The sequence below is a fragment of the Cyanistes caeruleus genome, chromosome 15, assembly GCF_971803275.1.
Source record: "Cyanistes caeruleus chromosome 15, bCyaCae1.hap1.1, whole genome shotgun sequence".
Taxonomy (NCBI): domain Eukaryota; kingdom Metazoa; phylum Chordata; class Aves; order Passeriformes; family Paridae; genus Cyanistes; species Cyanistes caeruleus.
Genome location: NC_141715.1, coordinates 1,210,603 through 1,233,789, shown reverse-complemented (window position 1 = coordinate 1,233,789; position 23,187 = coordinate 1,210,603). Strand labels below are relative to the sequence as shown.

The 23,187-nt window shown below is 48.2% G+C and overlaps 2 protein-coding genes across 5 annotated transcripts in view; both read right to left on the bottom strand.

Moving 5' to 3' along the window:
• The window catches only part of AFF4 (ALF transcription elongation factor 4), a 49,477-nt gene extending 38,093 nt beyond the window's left edge, over positions 1 to 11,384 (bottom strand). For all 3 annotated transcript variants that reach the window (XM_086852045.1, XM_086852046.1, XM_086852044.1), the window contains exon 1: positions 11,249 to 11,384. The gene's annotated coding sequence lies outside the window, so the exon portion shown is untranslated. The remainder of the gene's footprint in view (positions 1 to 11,248) is intronic.
• A 1,671-nt stretch (positions 11,385 to 13,055) lies between these two features.
• ZCCHC10 (zinc finger CCHC-type containing 10) lies at positions 13,056 to 22,935 on the bottom strand. Of its 2 annotated transcripts, none has more exons than XM_023936333.2 (4): positions 22,743 to 22,935; positions 20,534 to 20,695; positions 17,795 to 17,836; positions 13,056 to 14,774 (listed from the first exon to the last, which is right to left on the bottom strand). In XM_023936333.2, the coding sequence occupies exons 1-4, from the start codon at positions 22,781 to 22,783 to the stop codon at positions 14,495 to 14,497; spliced, it is 525 nt and encodes a 174-aa protein (XP_023792101.2). In that variant the 5' UTR covers positions 22,784 to 22,935; the 3' UTR covers positions 13,056 to 14,494. The 2 variants fall into 2 exon arrangements, with proteins under 2 accessions (XP_023792101.2, XP_023792100.2); XM_023936332.2 differs by lacking the exon at positions 22,743 to 22,935 and adding an exon at positions 22,421 to 22,617.
• Positions 22,936 to 23,187: the final 252 nt, after the last annotated feature.

Sequence of the window (23,187 nt, the reverse complement as noted above, 5' to 3'; positions counted from 1 at the left end):
AGTATGAACACAAATGCTTCTATCCCTCCCTTCCATGAGGAATTCCTACTGCACATTCAACAGGAAGAAGATCATGAAGTGCTCCAAGAGCTGTCTGGAACACCTTTGTACATACTGAGGGTGGAAAAGCTTTAAACAAAAATAATAAAAAAGTGAGTTGGCCTAGGTCTGGTTAATGTTTGACAAGAACTCCCAGGGAGGGCAGAGCCAGCAGTTTGCTGCAGGCACTTCTCCTTCCCACTCAGCTCTGCAGCACCCAGAAATCCCCACCAAGCACGATGTGCCTGGACTTGTGCTGCTCCCCAGACAAAGCAGCACAAATCCTTCACCACCGTTAGCTGAAATTCCACAGCACCTTCTGTGGGAGCACGGCCTTAATTCCAGCACCTCAGACAAGTGATGGTGCAAGGAATTACATCCTGCTTTGGAGTTTGAGCTGTCAGAGTCCCCTTCATCCCACAAATACCAGGTTACCTGATGATCAGTCAGCATCTTCCACCTGAGAAGCCAACACACAGCAAAGGTGCATAGGAGAATTCCAGGGATCATTTGTAAATCAACACTAACCACTGGAAAAGGAGTTGGGGATCCTTTAGAAAGAGGCTCTACAAGTGTAACATTTCATTTAACAACTCCAGATGAGAACTGGGTGCATCATTCATCATAGGTGAGATTCAGCACACAGAAGCAAGGGAAAAATGGGGTTTGGGTTGGAAGAGACTTTAAAAATCATCCAGTTCCACTCCTCCTGCCAAGGTAAGGTGAAAGAACTAAGGTAAAAGTGAACTCCCAGCAACTGGATTTTAGAAGGTAAGTCAAGGAGGACATGTCTAAATTCTGCACTTGAAGTGCAGCTCATTTAAAACCATTTCTAAGTCCACTTTTAAATCATGCTATTAAAATAGCTTAAAATTGTTTATATCCAAGAATTTGCAAGACTGGTTTGATGTTATTCACTCTAGGGACCTCAAAAATGCACAACCACACATCTGAAGTGTCTCATTTTTGTGCAGAAGTGCTATCCAAGAGGGAAAACATCTGGTCCCCCCTTCCTGATGAACACAGAAATTAATTCCCAACTGTTTTCCTTCACAGGGAGCAGAGCTGCTCAAAGGACTTCAGTCCCTCCTTTCTGTCTTGTCTCATCAGGAATGGGAGTGGAACAGGGAAGCCTTGCAAGTGACAGCACAGATCCCTGCTCCCTCCTCCTCTCTCCATGGCCAGGGAGCAGAGGGAGGGTCCCTCCACCCTGGGAGATGCCACAGTGCCATCCCTGACTCATGAGAAGAACCTCAGGGACTGACACCATAAGACCACAAAGCCACTAAAATTGTCATTTTCTGCACCTACCCCAAGGGCAGGTCAGGATCCCAGGTCAGATCACCGGAGCCTCAACCAACTCCTGCCACAAGAACCAGCCCCAGACAGGAGGGGGAAGTGAAGTTGCTGCTGCTCAGCAAAGCTGAATTTCAACTTTGCCTTCCCAAGCCTTTTCATTTCTGTGTGCTTCATCCTGCAGTATCTACTCTGAGGAACAGGGGGCTTTCTTAACCAGGCACTGAAATCCCTTGCCCTGAGAAGATCACCAAGTCCAGCAGTGCAGGCTGACCTCGAGCTCAGCCATCCACCAGGAACACTCTTTTCTTTCTCAGTTAAATCTCTGCTCAGCCCAATTCCATCTCCCACTCAACCAAGGACATCCTCCCCATCCTTTCCACCCCTCATCGCTGGGAATCTCTAATTCCCCCAGTGCAAAGATGGACCATCACAAATTCAGCATTTTTACATGCAATTCTTTCATGTCCACACAGGCTAACCAAAGCATATTCCAACAGTTTCCCAACAAATTTCTGCCCTTTAATTGGGCAGAAACTTAATAACCCAATTCCTGTGCCTACATGTTCACCTGCTTAAACTTTGACGCCAAGACAATTGGCATTCAGATTTTATTAAGCAATAGTTATTCAGACATCTAACATTAATCTGGGTATTATCATTCTGACTTCCTCCCAATAATTTACTTTCATAAAAGACATCGTTACATTTGAGTGCTATGAACTCTGTGGCATTAGGATTAAGAAAGGATTCACTTGACAGAAATTCTCTAATAAATCTGCTCTGGGTAAGATTTGAAACAGCAGATAAGGTTTTAATGAGGTGCCATCTAAACTAGGAGTGAAAATGCAAAAGGGAAAATCACATTTGAGGTTCACATCCTTCTTCCATCTCAACTACAGAAAAGAAAGGAGAGAAGAAGCTTATCAGACACTTCACTCTGGTTTAACTGTCACTTCCTCCAGCCCCAGTGTAAGATCATCTGTCTGCTCTGGCCCACAGGACATTTATCTTGGACTTCCCATCACGACCAAGGTTCACCCACTGTGCTGCATCCCTCACTGAACTGAGCATCAGGGTTTGGGATAGTAATTCTGCAATGTGGCTGTGAGGGATGGAGGAAGAGCAGGAGGATGCTGGGGAGCAGCTCAGCAGAGCAACCAGAATGAAAAACTTCATTGTTCAATGATTTAACTCTCCTCAGAACCATGGGAAACCACTCAGGGTGAGCCACAGAACAACTGAGAGGCCTAAAGGGAAATCCATGTGCAGATTCCCAGAACAGCTGCAGGGGAAGCACCACAACCACTGGGCTGGATCCATGTCAGCATCGATGTGTTTTCTAAATTATCATCAATTAATTATTATCAATATCTTTTCAAAAGGGATGGCTTGAACCCTCACAGGGCCAGTGCTCCCCACTGGCAGCTGCAGCAGTTCTAGGATTGCTTTACAGCTTGAAGATTTCACAGAATCCACAATTCTGAGTACCAGAAAAGTGGGAATACAAGTTTTCCCCTCCCAATTTTCAGCCTTAGCTTGTATGCAAAGGGTTCACCAAACTCAGCATCATCTCCTACCTGTCTAAAATCTGCTGTCAGAGCATGACAGCTTTGAGACCTGGGATGCTTTCTGGTACCTTCAAACTTTCTTTTTAAATTTAATCACGCCAAAGATGAGAGCACAGAGTAGCTAAAACTCAGGAAAAACCTTGGGAAGAGCAGCATTTAAGATCTGCAGGCAGAGCAAAAAAATTTGGAAGTGAGAAAAAGGGCCCAAAAGTATCTACAGAGGGAAGCTGAAATGCAGCAGGAAAGCCACAGCTTTGATGTGCTGTGCTTCCAAACAAACACTGCCTAAAAAGTTGGAAAGTTTTCACTTCTCATCCTACCTACTAAATGCCACCTGTACTTTATAATCCCCCTGAGCAGACTGAGAAAAACATTCGTATTTCTGTCCCCACTGAGTAACAGGGCATTCAGTGTAATGTCTTTTACCTCAGGAAAACAGTTGATAAATGTTAATTTAGCTGTACAAACTCTTTTGATATAAATGACATCATATTTTCCCATAATAATGATGTTTGGGTTTTTTTCCCCCGAAGTTCTTACAACCTTTTTCACTTTTCTGGATGTGGGCTTAAACCAAAAGACCTGAAACTACAGAACACAGAATTCAACTGGGTTTCAAAACCCTTCATGCAAGAGGCAACTTCACAGCGAGCTGGGTCAGAGCTGGAGCCTGGAAATGTCTCTGGAAGAGCCAAATCTGCTTCCAAGCACCACAGAAATTCCATGGTGAGAGCAGCTAAAGCTCCCAGGCTGTGCTGAACAGGACCAGGCATTGATGGACACCCCTAGCTGAGGGTGTAATTAATGGAATTCTTCTAATTCCATTAATTAAAAGTATTAAAACTAATTCCATTAATTAGAAGAACTTCTAAGCACAAGTTGAAATTAATTTTTTTTTAAAGGTATGACTCAGTATTTATAGTCACACATAGTAATTTTTTAAAAATTGAATAATGCATTGAAATAAATTGTATAGCAAGGAATCAGCCCATTAGAGCAGCTAATGAGATCCAAATTTCAACCTCTAAAATAGCAATGAAGATTAAACCACACCCATTTCTGACCATCTTGAGCTTCAAGTTTGTCAGCAAATCATGACTGGACGGATTTGAACATTCCTTTGAATAAATAAGAAGAAACAAACAAAAACATTTTTGAATGCCAATTCACCATGGACCTTGCTTCACGTGGCCAGGAAATAATGCAACTTTTTCCACAAAAAATAAACAGGAGAAGGCTGAAGAAAAAAAAAAAAAACTGAAGAAAAAATACTGAAGAAAGTAATTTTTAGGAGGTTATTAGTGATTAACAAATTTAAGCTGAAGACTACTTGTTAAAACTCTCTCCTATTAAAACATATTTCTGGTAATTATTGGCTAAGAATGTGTCACAGTGCAAAGTCCTTACTTGTGTTTTTTGCTCATTAAATATAATTAGTGGAGCTCTTTCAGCACAAGGAATTGCTCCAGGAAAAACCTTTTCACCCTTTATCTTTTAAAGGCTGGTTTACACCAAACACCAGCTTCCAGCATGGCAAATCAATGCTATAATATTATGCTAATTCATCCTATCAGCTTCAGAAGGCTAAATTAAACCTAAATTAATTGATTTTAAAAATAAATAAATTAATTAGAAATCCCAAACTTCACCAGGCAATTTAAACCAATATTCCATGTGGCCACAGTAGCTCCACACCACTAAGAGCTGGAGGTGAACTGGAAGGTTTAATGGGAAATGCCAAACAAACACAGCACCTCACTCCAAAATATAAAAACCTCATTGAAACACACAAACAAACTCTCAGGAAGCTCTGCTCCATACAGGACACATAACAAGAACCCAGGAGAAGGGGAAAATATCAGTACAAAATTGCATTTAACCTCCTCTTGGACAATCTTTGTGCTTCAAGGCCTCTTGAAGTTACAGAAATACAATAATATTAGGAGATCTTTGTCAAATCATGCATTTTTCACTCAGCAATTTCCTACAGGTTCATTTTATTTATGCCAAAGCACAGGAAAACTTGCTGAAGTTACAATATGTTCCTTTAAGTTCTTCAACCTGTTTCCCATATTCAATTTTCTGAAATTTCCATCTTAATGTTTTCAAATCTGGATTTTGACCAAATAATTTTTAAATTATCTTTAAATAAGGAAATGCTTATGTTAATTGCAATGCAACACTGGAAAGTTACGTTGGCAGATCTCTCAAATTACTTTTTTTTTTCCCACAGAATCTCTGGTAATTCCTCTGCCCACGACATCACACAAACTAAATTCCCATTTTGATGTAGCTTTTTTTTCAGTTTGCTATTCCCTTTCCCTGTGGGAAAAACAGAATTATAGAATTGTTTAGGCTGGAAAAGCCCTCCAAGTTCCTCAAATCCAACCATTCCCACTGCCCATCACCGCTCCAAGCCCCCAGGTGCCACCTGCACAATTTAATTTAATTTAAACCCATGTAGGGATGGGAACTCCAGCATTCCCTGGGCAGTGTGTGGAAGCCTTCCCATGAAGGAATTTTCCCAATATCCAGCCTGAACCTCCCCTGGCACAGCTTGAGGCCATTTTCCCTTGTCCTGTCGCTGCTTCTGCGCCTTTGGGATTTCCTGAACACTTCCTCCTCCTGTGAGTTCCTCTGCAGCCAAACCATACAAAGGGAATTGTGGACTCTTATCTCTTCATCCTCCTCGCTTTAATGATTTGTGCACATCAAAGCCTGATTAAAACCATTTAAGCACTTCCATCACTGAAATCTCTTTAGCGTCTTTTGGAAATTAAATTAAATGCAGAAATAAAAAAAAAACCTCCATGTGAACGCACAAAGCTGGACAATTATGATCAGGTTTGAGTTTTTATAGTCCTGTCAGCAGGAATGGGGAAATACATGGCAGTACACAGTGTTTGAAGCCTGATTTATATAAAAATATAGCAGACAACCAACAGAAGTATCCAACACCCATTTAAAATCAGACACCTTCAACAGGATCACACCAAGGAAAGTGAACATCAGGACTTTCAAAGGAAAATAAAGTGAAAAGCTGAATGACTGTTCAATGGCGTGAAGTTTCCACAGGAACCAACTGTTGAGGGAAATATCTACTCTGGAACAATTTACCTCGGTGAAATCTTAGAATCCCTGCTAAGGACAAGTGGAAACAGTTTCCTCTGTCTCAGGAGTTTAACTTGTCACTGATCACCAACATTGTTTTCCCAGTGTCTGGTTCTGCAAATTAAACATTCTTTATTTTCTCCTTAAACTGGAAAATGCCTGTCAGTAGAAGTGATGTATGACCCAGCTACAGTGAGGCACCAAGGGCTCGTCCCCACTTCCAGGAGGTGACAAAGCACCACCAAAACCTGGCCACCCTCCCGTTCTAACACCACACACAGCAAAGGTTACAGAGCTGGAAAAGCTCAAAGCTTCGGGATCTGCTTTGGTCTGAGACCTTTCCTGACACTTCCCAACTCTCAGCCACCCCAGGAGCTGCAGGAGGAGCTCAACCATTCCAGGGCTCATTTCTGCCCTCCATGAGGCAGCTGAGAAGCTCCAGCCCGAAGGAGAAACAGCTTAAAGCTGCTCTTGGAAACTGCAAATAACGTGGGAACATCAATCCTTCAGGAACAAGCACGCTGAAGAGAAGCACATCATTACCCTGCCTCTGGTCTCCTCCCTCCTCATGCTCCCAGTGCAGTACTGGGAATAGTGGGAAACTGCTGTGGGGCTGCAGAGGAGCACACCTGTCCACAGGGAGTGATAAAACCGCCTCTCCTGGAAAACACAACCACTACGGGATTACACGTTAGCAGAAGTACACTCTATTTGTTTAATTATAAAACATGAAAGCAGCACGTTCAAGCAATTTATCAATAAATGTTGTGACATGAATAAAAACTAAGATGAACTGTTAAAAAAAAAAAAAGTCAGTAAAAGAGGGCTCTGATCTGCCTCGTGAGGTGTTGTTTTCCATAAAAAGATGAACAGGAAGATTTCTCTTAATGAGCTGCTAACTGAAAATTAGTTCAAGACTTCAGGGCAAGAACTTCCCTTATTCCAGGTTTGTGCAGCATGGAGTATAAGGAGATTTTTTTTTCCTGCTGGTACCTGGTGCTACTGGCAGTTAATAACCCAGGTTTTACACTCATCAGCAAGAATTAATGAACCAAGTAAGAACAAGAGACAAGACAACCTGAGGAACTCCAAACACTGGGGAGAAAAGACAGGGAAAAGAGGGGTTTGAAACGCAGAGATGAAGAAAGAAACTTGGAAAGTAGTAAAAGTCTGAGAGCCTGGGGAGATGGCAGACACTGACTGAGCCACGAGTGCGTGAGGCAACAACCTCCCAGCTCCAGGGAACACGGAATTTTGGCCGGCACGTCCGAGGCTGGCCCAGCCCCAAGGAGCACACGGTCACCTCAGAGAGCACCAGCCCTGCTCCAAAGTGGGAAGTGTTAATTCAGCTGGAACAGGGGCATCTAGTGCAAGCAGCTAAAAAGAGAATAAAGCTGGACTCCTGCAGGAGAGAGCCACGGCCAGAGAACGGCACAGCTCCAGGGGCTGAGTGCGCTCAGCAGAGACTCGGTGACAGGAAGGAGCAGGGGCTGTGCTTGGATTTCCTAAGCACTGACAGCAGCCCTGTCATTTCACAAGCTGCAGAGCATCTCCTTAGTCATTAGTGACTGCAGAGAAGCAACCATCCTGCAAGAGAAGAGTAACTGCCACACAAGTTCTTTCATCTTGAGTTTTGCAATTCTATGAACTTGATTGCTTATTTTCTGAGTTTAACACAGTTAGCAAGATATTTTACATGCATCTAACCCTGCTCTAGCTAAATGTAATCTGCTAAAGTTTCTTGACTCGTTTCCAGACACTCCCTCTTCATCCTATGGCCTCTCCATCTCCCCACAGCTTGGGGTGTTCTGTTCTCCCAGCTCAGAGAAGGTGACACCAACCTCATTTTGGTTTTGGTCTGAGGTAGACACTGAAGGCAAAGGAGGACAAGGGATTCTGGTAGGAAGTGACCTTAAAAATCATCCAGTGCCACCATGGGCAGGGACACCTCCCACTGTCCCAGGCTGCTCCAAGCCTCATCCAACCTGGCCTTGGGCACTGCCGGGGATCCAGGGCCTGGCCACCCTCCCAGGGAAGGATTCCTTCAGTAGATCTAACCTAAACTGAAGTTTAGGTATCTAATCTCAAACTTCGTTATTTCTGAGCCTCTGCTGAAGATAACTGTGACACCACAGCAGTGGGGGAAAGGAAATAGGCCTGTAGAGCAAACCACAGGTGAGTAACAAACTGAAATGATGTGGCCAAGAACAATTATTGCCACAGAAAAGAAACCTCAGTCACCAAAAACTCCAGACTATCCCTACATCCTCACACTGGGGGACTCCAAACACCACACTGTAACTCATACTCCTCCCAGCTCAGCACACATGTTGCTGTGGCCTCTTGGAAGCTGCTCAAGCTCTCTCCATGTGCCCAAATCTGCCTATGGCAGAGGTGCTGCTTTCCTGGCTCAGCTCTCAAGACTCGACTCCCAGTATTTCCGCCCTCAACACTGCAAATTTCTGATGATCTGAGCAAGAGGACGAGCAGTGATGATCACATAAACTCCCAAACCAAGAGGATGAGCAGGAAGGGAAGGGAGCAGTCAGGAGCAGCTTTGGCTCACTGAAAATGCAGTAAGGGACACAAGGACACTCCACCAGCACCTGGTCCCAGAGTCCCTGGTGGCAGGCATCAGAAGATGCCAGAGCTGCTGTCTCAGTCAGTAAGGCACAGGTCACAGATGTCCTTAGTCACATCCGACACGGGAGCACCCACGCTGGAAAACACCGGGGCAGAACACACCCGCCAGCAGCCACAGCAGCCACTGGTGTGCAAATGCCACCCTGTCATGGACCAGCTGCAACCTCAGGACAGATTTCTCTTTATCTACAAAGTCCCCAAGAAGCAAACACTATGGTTTGTGCAGACAGAAATGTGGCATCTTCTTATTAAAGATCTGGGTCGTAACCATGCAAAAGCATCTGCACATTCCAGCTTCCTAAAAAAACATCCTAGAAATCCAAGTCATATTTCACTGGGTTTTTATCGTGTTTTATCAAGTTCAGGTCACTAGAACTGGCAAGAATGCTAAACATATAAATATTAATTATTTTTGTAGGTTGCTGTGTGGCTTCTCACACAAAAATTGACCCCAGGGGCTCAGTCTCACTCGCTCAATGTTTCAGACAGGGAGAGAAGTCATAAAACAAGAACTGCAAAGATGTTTAGAAGAAATATCAGGAACCTGAGACAGCTTTTGAGATTAGAGTTGAACTTCAGTGTTTTCCTTCATTGATGTTTAACTGTACTGGAGTCCTGGGGGCACTTTCTGGTGCCACAATATAAAAAAGATAAAATGCTGACAGCATCCGAAGAAGGGACATGGGGATGGGGAAGGGTGAGGAAGGACCACGAAGGAGCTGCTGAGGGCACTTGGTTTGTTTTGCTGGAGAAGAGGAGCCTGAGGTCAGAGCTCATTGAGAGCTGCAGCTCCAATCCCTGCTCCTGGGACAGGGACAGCAGCCAGGGAAGGGCTGGAGCTGGGCCAGGGGAGGTTTGGGTTGGATTTTGGGAAAGGTTCTTCCCCCAGAGGGTGCTGGCACTGCCCAGGCTCCCCAGGGAATGGTCCCGGCCCCGAGGCTGCCAGAGCTCCAGGAGAGCTTGGACAGCGCTCCAGGGATGGAGCTGGGATTGTTTGGGGGTTTGCAGGGCCAGAGGTGGCACTGGATGATCCCTGTGGGTCCCTTCCAGCTCAGGATATGCCAGGATTGTCTCACTCCTGAACACGGGAGTCTGCTCTCACACAGAGCTGCAAACACCCTGTACGGGAGGCAGCAAATGACAAACATTGACATTGATACATTAATAAAGCCAAGATATTCATAATGCCAAAAGATGAATTTTCCCTTTTGTTCCTGAACAACAAGACCTGCTCCCATCCCAGTACAGCCACTGAGTAACTCCAGTGTGACACTGGGACGGTCCCACACCTCGAGGCTGACACACAGCCAGCAGCACAGGCAGTTTAATCACGTTTCCCTCATTAGAGGAGACATGAAATGACCATGAAATGACCAATCAGGTGCACAACCACTCCTGCAAAGCACTTCACTAGACCCTGTTTTGCAATAACCCCCCCAGGCTGCAAATCCCCATTTGCCAGGGAGCTGAAAGAAGAATTCAGTAGTTTTAAAGGAATGTCAGGAACTAGGAATACACCTGAGAGATCAGAAGCTGGGAGGGAACCCAGGTGAGAAATAAACACACAGCCCTGAGCAGAACCAGTTCATTCCAAAGAGGGACACTGAGGAAGGGCCTGTCCAGTCCCACAGGGGCAGGTGGGGGCCTGGCTGCCATCACTGGAAACGTGCCAATGTTTAAAATCACCAGTATTCCTGAGAAAATGATCAAACCAGGCCGTAAAGAGAGATGAGCTGGGGGGACAGCAGGTCCCACACCTGCCCCTTTTCAGGTTCCTTTTCCATTGTACAGCATCTGCCCAGGCTGTGAGTGAGATTTGGGGACGAGCACTCAGTTCTCCCCCAAAATTCAGTTAACCACTTGTTCCTTTCCTGAAGAGAACCACAGACACAACACTGAACACACCAATACCTGGGTTACACATCTCAACACTTTCTCGCTTTGTTTTGTTCATAGGAAAAGGAGAGAAGAAAGGAAAAAAGCCAGCCCAGAGTGCAGGAACGTTAAGCGACTCCCCTTTTACAAAGTCCAGCATAACCCCCCACCAGGGATGAGGCTTTACATAACAGCCACCCACTCACTCCGGGACGGGATTGTGTCCGAACCCCGACTCTTCGTTCCCCGAGCTCCGGCAGCGGCTGCCCGGGGCCAATCCCGGGAAGCGGCGCGGAGCCCCCGAGCGCCGCAGCCCGAGCCGGTCCCGCCCGCTCCATCCCGAGCGGCGCCGGCCCTAAACCGCGGAGAGCAAAGGGGAAGGAACAAAGCCCTGACGTCAATTACCGGAACAGGATTAAATCCATCACCGGGGAGGGCAGCGCAGCGGCGAGCCCGCCGCAGATCCCCGTTCCAGGGGATGCCCCGGGCGGTGCTTCCCGGGGAGGGACCCCCGCCCTCCGCAGGGCGGCACCGCGGGCCGCGAGCGCGGGGAAATCCGCGGCTCCCGGCGGGAGATGCGCCTGGAGCGGCCGGTCCCAGCCTCGGGCCCGCCGGTTCCGCCCCGGGGGGGCGGCCGGGATGTCCCGGGAGTGTCCGGGGCGGGCACGGCGCGGCCCCGGCGCCGGCGGGAGGCCCGGCCCGGCCGCGCTCACCTGCGCTGGCCGCTCCGCTAGGCCCGGACCATCTCCTGGCTGCCGCCACCGGCGAACGATGAGGCCCGAAGAGCCGCCGGCGAGTCACGGAGCGCCGGGGGGCGCGGGGCGGGCCCGGCCCGGGGGAGGGGGGGCGGCTTACAAGCGGGCGGCCGCTCCGTAGGGGTCCCGGCGGTCCATGGCGGGCCGGCGCCGGGCTGGCGGCTCGCAGGGCTCGGGCAGGACCGCGGCTCGGCCGGGGCTGCGCTGGGCCCGGTCCCGGTCCCGATCCCGATCCCGGCCCGGTCCCGCCTGGCGCTTCCCGGCGGCCCCCGCGCGCCGCCGCCGCCCCGATCACGTGACGCGCGGGAACACACGTGACCCCGGCGGAGCGCGCGCGCGTGGGGGGCGTGGCATTGCCCAGACCCCGCCCTCCTCGCGCGGCGGCGGGAGAGTCACGTGGGGCAGCGCGCGGGGATCGCTTCCGCGGGCGCGGCGCCCCCTGGCGGCGGCGGGAGGGACGCGGAAGCCCCGGGACCGGCCCGGGATCAGCCCGGGATGAACTCGGGAATGGCCCGGAGAGCCGGGATGGTTCAGCCGGGAGGGGAGAAGGTTCGGGGTCACCCAACTGTGGCCTCCCAGTGCCTGAAGGAGCTGCAGGAAAGATGGAGAGAGAAGATTTCCAAGGGATGGAGGTTTAGGGCACAAGGAATGGCTCCCAGTGGCAGAGGGCAGGGCTGGGTGGGAGATTGGGCAGGAATTGTTCCCTGGCAGGGTGGGCAGAGCTGGCACAGGTGCCCAGAGCAGCTGGGGCTGCCCCTGGATCCCTGGCAGTGCCCAAGGCCAGGCTGGACAGGGCTGGGAGCACCTGGGCCAGTGGAAGGTGTCCCTGCCATGGCTTTAGGGTTCTTCCCACCCAAACCATCCCGGGATTCTGGGATTCTCCGCTGCTCTGCGGTCAAGGCTGGGTTCACACGCCTGGGTGAACAGAGGAGGCTGTGCAGATCCACCTCAGCCAGGACCCATTGTCCCAGGGCTCGGACAAACAGAATTTCACAAACCAAATCCACCACTGGAGAACCTCCTGTTTATTAAGGACTCCTCCCTAAGAAAATAAATCAATGCACTAATCCAGAGCCTGTGCAATGCACTTGCACCCAGAGCACCCAAAAGCTGTTTGAGTGGCAGCTGTTTGCATTAATAAAGGCCTGCACTCAGAAATGGGGCTGTCTCTCCCTTTTCCTGCCCTCCCCTCTGTTCCCAGCGTTTCTCCTTGAAAGGTGACGGATTTTCCTGAGGCTGTTTTCCTGCCAGGAAATACAGGCTGCATCAATTGCTCCCCCGCAATGAGCAGTGGCAGCTTTGCTTGGAGTGGGAGGGATTAAACAGGCCTGGAACAATTCCTGGTTAACAGTTTTTATAAAATTCCTAATCCAGCAGGAGAGCAGGAAGTGAGGTAGTGGCAGATGGAGGGTAAGGCTCTGGCCAGGCTTTGGGGTTTAATCTGTAAAATAAAAACATGTAGAGACAAAGTAAGCAGAAAAAGCAAGAAGAAAAAAAAAAATAAAAGCAAGCCAATACAAAAGTTATATTTGAAACTAAACTGGTTTTGTTTTAAAAAAAGTCTGGATACTGAAGGACTTCTGGCTGGAGAACTTCCTGGGGAGCAATCCTGCCCCTCTGTGAGGGAATGCCAGGGCAACTCCAGCTGAAACCTGCACACAAACACCACAAATATTTTAGATATTTGCAGTAAGCATCAACTTAGCAGCTACTGTTTAATAATTTATTCACTTTCCCATTAAATGGTACATTCACTCCACAAGACTTAAACACCTTTCTGGTAGTTTTATTTACAGTCTGCAGCGTGTTCTGTAAAACACAGGAGTGGTCACAAACAGACACACAGCACAGGTGTTTTCAAACATTTAAATAAGTACAGTTTATTCCAAATTAACTCTACACACTATTTTTCCATAAAAATATAAAAAATAGTTTAGTTACTGTATTTAACCTAAACCAAGATACTTCAGAATTCTTCCACAAATGATGCCCCCTCCATCACCAAATAAAATACTAACGACAGCTGCTTCAATCCATCAGAAAAACAGATAATTCCCACTCTGCATCCAGCAATCCCCGTTCTGCAGCGCGTTTGGATCTGCTTCCGTTGGGTTTGGGGGGGTTTTGCACTCGCCTGCTGCTCCAGGGCCATTCCCACAATCAAGGAAGGACTGAATTCCTGCAGCACTGCCCACCACCACAGCCTGGCAATCCTGCATCTCACACATTCCCTGGGAAACACATCCAAAGGGGAACACTTCCCTTTGAGACCTTTATTTCAGGGAGTCTCTTTCTCACTGAGCATCCAGTGAAAATCCAGGTTTTTTTGCTATAATTCCTCTGGTTTTGCTGGCCATATTATGGATGGGAATATTCTGATGGAGTTCTGCAGAACTTGTCTCACTGGTGCTTTTACACTGGATTTACAAAAAAAAAGGCACAAAGATGAAACTCCTAAAGCAGCACCCGATTCACTGAGCTGCTGCTTTCCAACACCAACACTCTGTGTCTCAGCAAACACCTCCAACACACGAGCCAAGGACACAGGGGAGTGAAAAGCCCAGGGCCTGTGGGCAGGACAAGCACTACATTGATCAGTAACAAATCAACACAGCTCAACTGGATGGTGCAGTTAAGACTCGACCTGGAAGCATCAGGAAAAGCCACTGGAACACAAGCTCAGCACACAGAATCCGTTTGTCACCAGCGAGATGGGAGGCTCTGTGTGGGACACGTTGTGCATTCAGGTTCAACAATGCCAGAGCTCCACAGCAGCACTGAAAAACTTCTGCTTTGAGCAGTTTGGAGGGTTTTTTTCTCAATGGAAGTGAAGCTGTCATTAACAGAAGAACAGCACATGATGCACAGCATAATCTGCAATAAAAAGCTTTTGCTTTCCAGCATGTAAACGTCCAGGTTACTGGACTTTAGCTCATATAAACAAATCTGATGATAGAACTCTTTTATTTTTTTTTTTCTGGAACTAAAAAAGTAAAATCTTCCATAAAAGGATAAACCACAAAAATACTCTCTCAGTAAGTCTCACGTGCCATTTAATACCTTCCATGTCCTGTGAACAACTACGCAAAACACTTAGAAATTGGAGCAGTAGAAATGTTGACCACTGAATGTTTGGCAGATGTGCTCCAGGCCCCAGGGAGGGCCGTGTCACTCACTCCACACCAGTCCTGCACCTCTCCCCAGCTATTTCTTCTTCTTCTTCTTTGGGGGCTCATCCTCAGAGCTGCTGTCTGTGCTGCTGCTGCTGCTGCTGCTGCTGCTGGAGGAGCTGGAATCCGACTCAAAATCGGAGGAGGAGGAAGAGCTGCTGGAGGATGGGGAGGAGGAGGAGGAGGAGGAGTTGCTGTCCTCACTGTCACTGTCAGAGGAGGAGGAGGAGGTAGAGGAATCCTCGCTGTCAGAGGAGGAGTCGCTGGCTGAGCTGTCGCTGCTGCTGCTGCTGGAACTGGTCACACTCTTGGACCTGAGGGAGAAGAGAGAGCTGAGCCCAGCCCTGGCAGAGCCCATCACACCGTGTTCCCTCTGCTCTGTCGTAATCATACACAGATCAATTATTTGCCTTGAAAATTTCCACACCCCACCATCGAAATTTCCAGGCCTCACCATCGAAGATGCATTCCTGTGCCCTCCCCTCCCTTTTCCACTCCTGGGTGAGTGGATTTTGGCCATTTGGGCAATGGCAGAGTGGCCCCAGGGCATGCCATAACCCAGCAGGACTGCAGAGAGAGGCAGGCAGGGAAAGCTGGCCAGGACTTTGTTCCTAGCCCTGAGCAGGGCTTTATTGGCCCCACTGCCCTGTGCTACCCAAGCCCTGGGGAAAATGAGCCCAGCTCAGCCCCTGCCTCACCACTGCAACAGTGAAATTCTGCCTCTGCAAGAGTCAGGGCAGGTTTCAGCAGTGATTTCACCAAGGTCAGAGCTGTTCCCAGCAAAAACTCTTCTTAGATTACCCCTGGCAAAAGAAAACAAAGTACCTGCCACTACAGGATGCTTGTGTTTTCCAGGTGGAGGAGAAGGGTGGAAACAATCCAAGATTAAGACAGAATGATAAACAGAGCAGAGAGGATTTCTGTATGCTCTGCACTTTTTTCCATGTTCAGCCCTTCCTGGGGCCATTGTTCTCAATATCAACATCTCTGATTAAGGAGGGTGATATGAACTCTAAGAAAGGACAATTCAGTTCTCCCAGAGATCTTTCCCCAAAGTACAAGAGACTGGTTCACCTCCCTTCCCATCAAAGTCAATCAAAGAGCATCCAAAAATGTAAATCATGATAGTGCAGAATCCTGTTTCCATTAGAAAATTCATGCAGTGTTTTTTATCAGAGGGTTTGGGTAAATGTAACAACTCAGGAAGTGCCTGTGTTAAGGTTATTGAAGAGTGTGAGGTTTTTTCATCATATCAGCCCTGTCAGCTGACAAATGTGGGTGTGGATTAAGCCACAAAGCACTGAAGTTTGTATAACACATCTGTAATCTGCTATCTCTGTGTGCAGACACGACTGCTCATTACACACACATCCAAAAGGGCTGCCTAAACACTGCCATTTCTGGGGGAAAAAAAACAGCACTAAGACAAGGAAAATAAAAAGTGGGAGTAGTAGTTTCAGTCTGAGCAGTTCCATGAGATGGGCAGGAATCAGAGGAGCCCCTGAGTCACTCTGAACTTGCTCTTCCTGATCACCTTTCACAAAATCCATAGCAGCAATCCATGGACAGCCAATGTTTGGGTTTATTCCAAAACCCATCTCCAGGAATATCAGGATTCTGCACTTAAAGCTGCCTCTCCCAGAGGGAAGCAAGAGCTGGGGAGAGGAAACAGGCAGGAACTTGTTCTCAGGAGAGGCAACACGTGGGCTGGTACTGACAGCAGGAGCACAGAGATGGGAACAGGTAAAATTCCAACACAAAACAGAGTTTGGGAACGTGGCTGCAGAGGCTGCAGGCCGGTAATCGAAGATTTTGGGGTTATCACACCTCTGAGAAAGCACAGAATTTTTAAAGCAGGAGCACTCATCCTCCTCAGGGCAAGTTTCCAAGAGTTCATCTCTGACTCTGGTGGGACACTGAGGCCAAGGAAGGTGGCTCTGTCACCTGAGGTCACAGCTCAGCAGCTGCTCTGCCTCAGCCTGTTTTTCTGGTTAGGCCTGAGCTCCCTTATTAGTGTTTATATCAAAATAAACACACTCTGTGGAAAAGCTTCGTGCTCCTCCTGCCAGAACCCAAACTTGGACAGAGTTTTATTTTAAATCTGGAACTTATAAATTTGCTGGATTCTCCACATTTAATTCTTCCCATATTATAATAAAATTCTAAATATCAAGCTGACTGGAAATGAATTTATATGGATGGTGGATTCAGTGCTTGCATAGGAGCAGGAGAAAAATGCAAATTCACAAGTGTTTTAAAATTCCAATTAAAAAGTGTCCAAACCACCCCCTTCCCTATGAACCCTTTTGCTCTGTCTGTTTTTGCACTGGTTTGGAGCTCAAACACTCTGTAAATAATTATACCAGCAAAGGCTGCAGTGTCTGAGGAAGCTGAGGCAGGAAGAGGCCTGAGATGCCCAGCTCAAAACCAGTTAATTCATGATCTCACCAGTCCTGAGTAACTCCAGCAATAAATTGGCACTTCTGGGAAAGCAGCCTTTGCTAAAACACACTGAGACAGCCCAGCATTCCAACAAACCACATTCCACAGGGCAGCCTGGAATAAAGGAACACTTTAAAGATCTGCTCTGCCTTATTTACTGCCTGCCACACAGAGCAAAGGCCTGGCCTTTAAATTCCTCCTGAAAACTGGGTTAGATCACACTGAGAGACCCAGAAGTGACAACAAAGGGGAAGAGATGCAAAGACATTCCCTGGTGTAAAACTCCAACACGATTCCAGGAGTGTTACAGCCACAGTTCTGGCTGTTCCTCCTTTCCATTTGCTAAGAAAGCAAATTCCCAAGTAAACATTAATGCAAAGTAAAGTACAAACAATGTCAAAAGAGTTCTTGGCTCCAACCAGGACTTGGAGAGGGACAGGCTCATTTCCTGGATTTTGGTTTAGTTTGGGATCAAGGGGGTATTTAAGATGTTTTATTTCATCCTCTAGACAAAGCTTGAGAGTGAGAGAGAGAACTGGCAGGAGAAGGGAAGGAAAAGAGGTGAAGTCAGAGCAGGATGGGCAGGTGGAGCAATGAGAGATCCCTGTGCCAGTCCTGTTTCAGAGACTCCTGATGGACTCTGGGGCAGAAATAGGAACTTTTATTACTACAGCAAGATCATGCAGGGGGAGGAGAATCAGCAGGGACAAAAAGAGAGAATAAAGTTCTGAGAGTTTTTGGACAGGGAGGAGTAGAAATTCTCCAGATGTTTGTCAGACAAAAGCTGGTAACAGCCTCAAAGCAGTAAAACCAAAAGCTGACTTTTGCCACCCTCCTCCCAAAGTCCTGCAGGAACATCAGGGCAGGGCCAGTCCCACCAACCCCCACATACCTTTTTTTCTTGGTCTTCTTTTCTGCAGCACTTTCTCCAGAGCTAATTAAGGGGAGAAAAAATAATGGCTTTGATTAATGCAATAGGAAAATTAACTGAATAGCAGCACACTGAGGCTGAGTTTAACATTCAAAGGGTACTGGGCAGCTCAGTACCGTGCAAAGCAGAGCAAAACCCACCTGTGAGCCAGGGGAGGAAAAGGCAGCAATTCAGCTCTAATTTTCTGTGCTATTTATGCTCCTCTCTGCCCTTTGCCTCATTTTGTACAGGCAGCAGCAGCTGGGATGTGAAAGGCACAGGAGAAAAGGATACAAAGAAGTTGTGTGTAACTATATTTAGCAACAAGTGAATTGATGGAAATCAAGGGTAACAGCTTGACTTAGCCTGTAGCTTTCACATTTCTTTCAAGTGCAAAAAGAAACAGAAAAATCCATTTATACTGATGCTTTCCAGCTTTGTGCCTTTCAGATTCCCAAGTGCTCCTCACCTCACAGAGTTTTAGTGGTGCCACAGAAGGAAGCTCATTGTGTGCCACCAGAAAAAAGAGATTTCTCCAATTTTTTACTTTCACACACAAGGTATGAAAACATTATCCTCACACAAGAGCTTTCCACACTCCCCACGCTCTCCTGTGTGCCAGGGGAAGATTCACTGATATTCACATTCCAATCCCTCCCATCCATATTTACATTCCCAAGCTCTGCAGGTAACCAGGGGGTTTCCAGGTAAGAGGAGTCCCAGTGAGAACAGAATGAAACCCCAAAGCACCTTTGAGGGGACAGGACCTAACTCAGGGAGTGCCTCCCTCTCCTGTGTGAGGTGTGGGTTATTCAGGAGCTACTGCAGGAGTTCCTGCTCTGCTCTGGACACTCCCTCAGCTCAGGGCTGGGCTCAGAGCTCCACCAGCACCTTGTGGAACATTTCCTCAGCTCCCTGCCCTCCCAGCCCTGCTCTAGGCTGGGCAGGCACTGAGGGGCTCACCCCAGAACCGTGGGGCCAGTGCCAGGCAAGCTCAGAGAGCCTGGAACAACTGGGAAAGGACTTCATGCTGAAAAAGTCTGGATGAGGTTGGCAGAGGTAAATATTGACCTTTTTAGCCTGGGTTTGCCTTCTGGTTAATGATTCCTGTGTGGCTCTTTAAAGGTGGTGACACAAGCTCTCCAAAACCGACCCCTGGGACACCCAACTTCTCCCAGGGCAAGGAAGAACCTCCCACAGCAAGTGACACAAAAAGTGTCACACAGGTGTGACCCTGGAAGTTGTTTTTCCACAAGGAAAAGGCCTTGGAAGTGCAGCACTGGCAGCTAAGGAACAGGATCCCTCCTGGCACAGCTTTTGATGACATAACCCCTGTGAATCCAGCCCCATTTACCAGGATTAAACACTGCTCCCACCTAGGGATTACTCAGGCTTCCTTCCACGAGAGGGTTTTTCCCAGAACATTCCTCTCTCACTCTAAGAGCCCCAAACCTCCACCAGAAAAGGGGCAGAAAAGCAACAAGGAAATAATCTGAGCCTTAAACTTAGCCTAAAAATCTTGAGTCCTTGGAGAGACTCTGCCTCCAAAGGTGCCAATTGTCAGAGCCCAAGCACTCCTGATCTATCTACAACACTGGGTGACTAATTACTCCCCAATTACTCACTGGATCAAAATTAATTTCAAAATCAATCACTTTACATCACTCTGCTCACAAGGTAAGAGTCTCCACTCCAGGCAGGGCATCAGCCCTGTGACTCAGAATTGCTGCTGAGCTGGAGCAGCTGAGGAGGACACAGAGCCCGGCCTGCCTGAGCTCCCACCCTTCTCTGTCCCATCAGGAGGCAGCAAAAGCTGGGAATGCTCTCCCTACCTCCCACCCTGGCAGTGGGATGAGCTGGAAGTGGCAGGGACTGAGGACATATGGCCAAACCCTCAGGAATTCCAGGTGCAAGGAGTGGCACTGGGAGTGACTCTGTTCCTCTCCTGCTCCCAAAACCCAACTGGAGCAGAGCAGCAGAAACGACCCTGACACAGAGGAATTTCACAGCAAACTGAGGTGCTGCACTACTTCTGCTTGTGAAAACAATTGTTAACCTGGGGGGAAGCATTAAGATGCACTCCCAGGGCAAAGTGGAAAGGAAATCAGGTGCCACACGCAGAGTTCTGCTCAGGTTTTGCTGTTCCTTCCATTTTCTCAGCTGCCACAAGAGAAAGCAATGGTGCAATTCAGTGAGATGTTCTTACTCCATGCTTGAGTTGAAACTGAAAACCCAACTGCCCCTCACCTGTCTGACCCCTCAGCTCCAGGGAGCAGCAGGAGTGGGGCTGGGCCAGGTTTAACTGCAGCTCTGAGCAGCAAACCTGGACATGGGGTTTGCTACAAATCCATCTCCAGCTTTCACTGTAAATCTGCTTGGGCAGCACATCAACACCAAAACAACCAGCCAGGGAACACAGGAAACTACTCCATTACCAGAAAGGCTCCAACTAATTTAACTTGGGCTCAGTGTGTGGCTTTTGTTTCAGACAGGCCAAAACAGCTTTAAATGTATTTCAGATGAGCAGGTGTTAATGAAATTAAAAAGTTGATTTTAATTCTCTGGGACCTGAGTGTACATATTTCACCTAACACACAAATCAGTTCTAACATTAAACACACATCCCAGAGTCTGGAGGAAAAGATCACAGAAAATGGTCTGGGACAACATCTTTTCTTTTATTTCAATCATAAACCAGACATTTCATCCTGCCTGTCTTACCTCTGTTGCAGCAGGAGTTGCTTTTCTTTCTCCTTAAGGATTTTGGCCAGCTGAGCTGTCCTTGAAGGCCTGTGCAGGTATTTTCTTTTCCCTGTACATTCATATGTCCAGTGGCCAAACTCTAAACACTTCTGACACCTCACATGCTGCTTGTTTGCCTCCCTAGAAAAACATGGAATTGGTTAAGTAACTCATTCCAGGACTGTTCTACCCAGTGAAAAAATATTCAGGTTTATTTATCATGCAGCTTTAATCAAGCTATGATGTCCACAAGTGCTTCATGTTTTCTTTTGAATCAGGACATGGGCAGTAACACCAAGTAGATACAGAATTCAGGCAAACAGATCTTCATTTATTAAAACACTTCCACAGGGCAACAATCACACAGCTCAATGTGGTTCTGGCTTCAGAGAAATCACTGAAATTCTATTTTAGAACAGCAGCTTCATTTCCAGTTCCTGAAATGTAACACCCAAGTCCCAGACTGCCCAATTCTCACCCACAGCCCGGGGCTCTCCGAGAGGCTCCCAGTAAATCCAAACAAGCTACACCCAGGAGCTGGGAAAGCCTGGCACAAGGTTTATCTTTGGGACAATCAGGTTCCCAAATTCTGAGCAGAGTGAATGGAGCCAAACCTCCCTGACTGCCCCGTGCCCAAACACCTGCAGCAGCAGGGAGATTTCACACTCAGTTTCACTTCTTACTCTGGTAAAATCCCATGGGCATTTTTAGAAATCAGGGAAAGGAAACCACTCCTATTTTCATGCTGGAGCTCTTAAGCTGTTTTGCCTCCTCTCCCAGCTGCTCTTCTCCTTTACAGACAAGGGAACTGACCCAGCCCAGGTCCTCCTCAAGGTCACAACCAAAATTAGTTCTGGGCTCAGGGCTGTGCCACTTCAGTTCCCTGCTACTGCTGTCTCCTCCTGCCACCTTCAGCTCTTGTTCCAAGCACCAAAATATGAATTGTTCAAGGCCAGCTCATGTATCTGAAATTGCAGCCTGGCTAATCTAGGAAGCTCCCAGAGTCATGGATGAGGATGAAGGGACGGCTCAGCAATGAGCAAAGCTGTGAATTGCTTCTCCCTCAGCTTCAGCCACCACTTTTTGTGCCAGTTCCTGAAGGGAATCTTGTGCTGAGCATTCATCACATTTCCAATGCAGAGCATTTGGCTTCATCCTCAAGCCTTAGAAATTCTCAGCACAAAAACTTGGTTAAACTCCCAGCCTGCAGAGCACAACGAGCTTGGACTTGGGCAGGAATCAGAATATCTGGGAATGAACAGAAGCCAGCAGCTCAGAGGGGGTTGCTTTGCCTTTGTCTCCTTGCCACAGCAGCTACAATCAGCAGAGCCATGGCTCCCCCTCCTCCTCATCAATATCAACCCCCAAAACCAGGGTTTGTCCCCCTCAGACCCCACAGGAACAACTCTGGATGTTTACAGCCCATCACTGAGCGTCTGCAGAGCTGCTCACACCAGCAGCCAATCCCATGTGAGCCAAAAGGGTGAGGATTAAACCCTAAACCCAAGAAAATTAACGGGAGAACATCAGCACTAAGGAGTCTGACACAAATGGGAAGCACAAAACTGAAGGAAACTTTTAGCAGGGATGAGTGACACCAGGCCTGGAGCAAAGGCTGATGGAGGGACAGCTCAGCACAGACCCGGCAAGCACAAAGACATCAAGTCTAAACACTGGATCCTCAACTCAAATAAAACAGCAACTTAAAACAACAAGTAATCCAGGAGTACTTTGAAATCTCAAGTTACTTTCCACTAGGAAAATATAAACAACTGCCCACATTCTGCACATTGTGACTGGACAAAGACCCCACAGTTCAAAAATTAAAACAAGATAAACAAATTAGTTTAAGGAAAAAAGCAACACCCAAAGCAACGAAGAGCTGAAAAACCAATGGCTCCTCCCGAGCCCCCCGGTCCCGCTCCCAACGCTCCCCGCCGGGCGCCAGAGGCCAACAACTCCCTCAGGCTCTGCACAACCGCACTGAGGAACGCCCCGAGCAGGAAAGGACCCCCCGCGACCCCCGGACGGACAACCGAGGCCGCCATCGTTCCGCCCCAGCCGTGCTTTGGGCTGCGCGCCTCCGGGACACAGCGGAACGGCAGGAAGGCCTCGGAGCGCCGGGGAAACGCCGGGCGCCGCTCCTCAGCTCGTGCCCGCCCAGCGCGGCCCCCCCGCTCCCACTCACGCCTGTCTGCGGGCAATCAGCCGGTGCATGGGCGTCGCCATCTTAACTCCCGGGCCGGAAGTGAGGCGGCCGCGGGAACGGCGGGACTAGCGGCGGCCACGGGGCATGCCGGGACATGCGGCCTTGTGGGCCGGATGCGGCCGCCATAGAGAGAGAGTCCTCCGAGACCATAGAGAGAGTCCTCCAGAGTCATAGAGAATTAGACCTCCAGGGTCATAGAGAGCGAGTCCTCCAGGACCACAGAGCGAGTCCTCCAGGGTCATAGAGAAAGAGTCCTCCAAGGTCATAGAGAACTAGTCCTCCTGGACCATAGAGAAAGCGCCCTCTGGCGGCCAGAGCAGCAGCGCCCGCAGACCTGTACTCTCTATCGCCCCCGCCGCTCCTGCCGCGTCATTGCCGGGCCCGGGCCCGGTCATTTTTTGTGTCCCTGGCCCTGTCTTGGGTA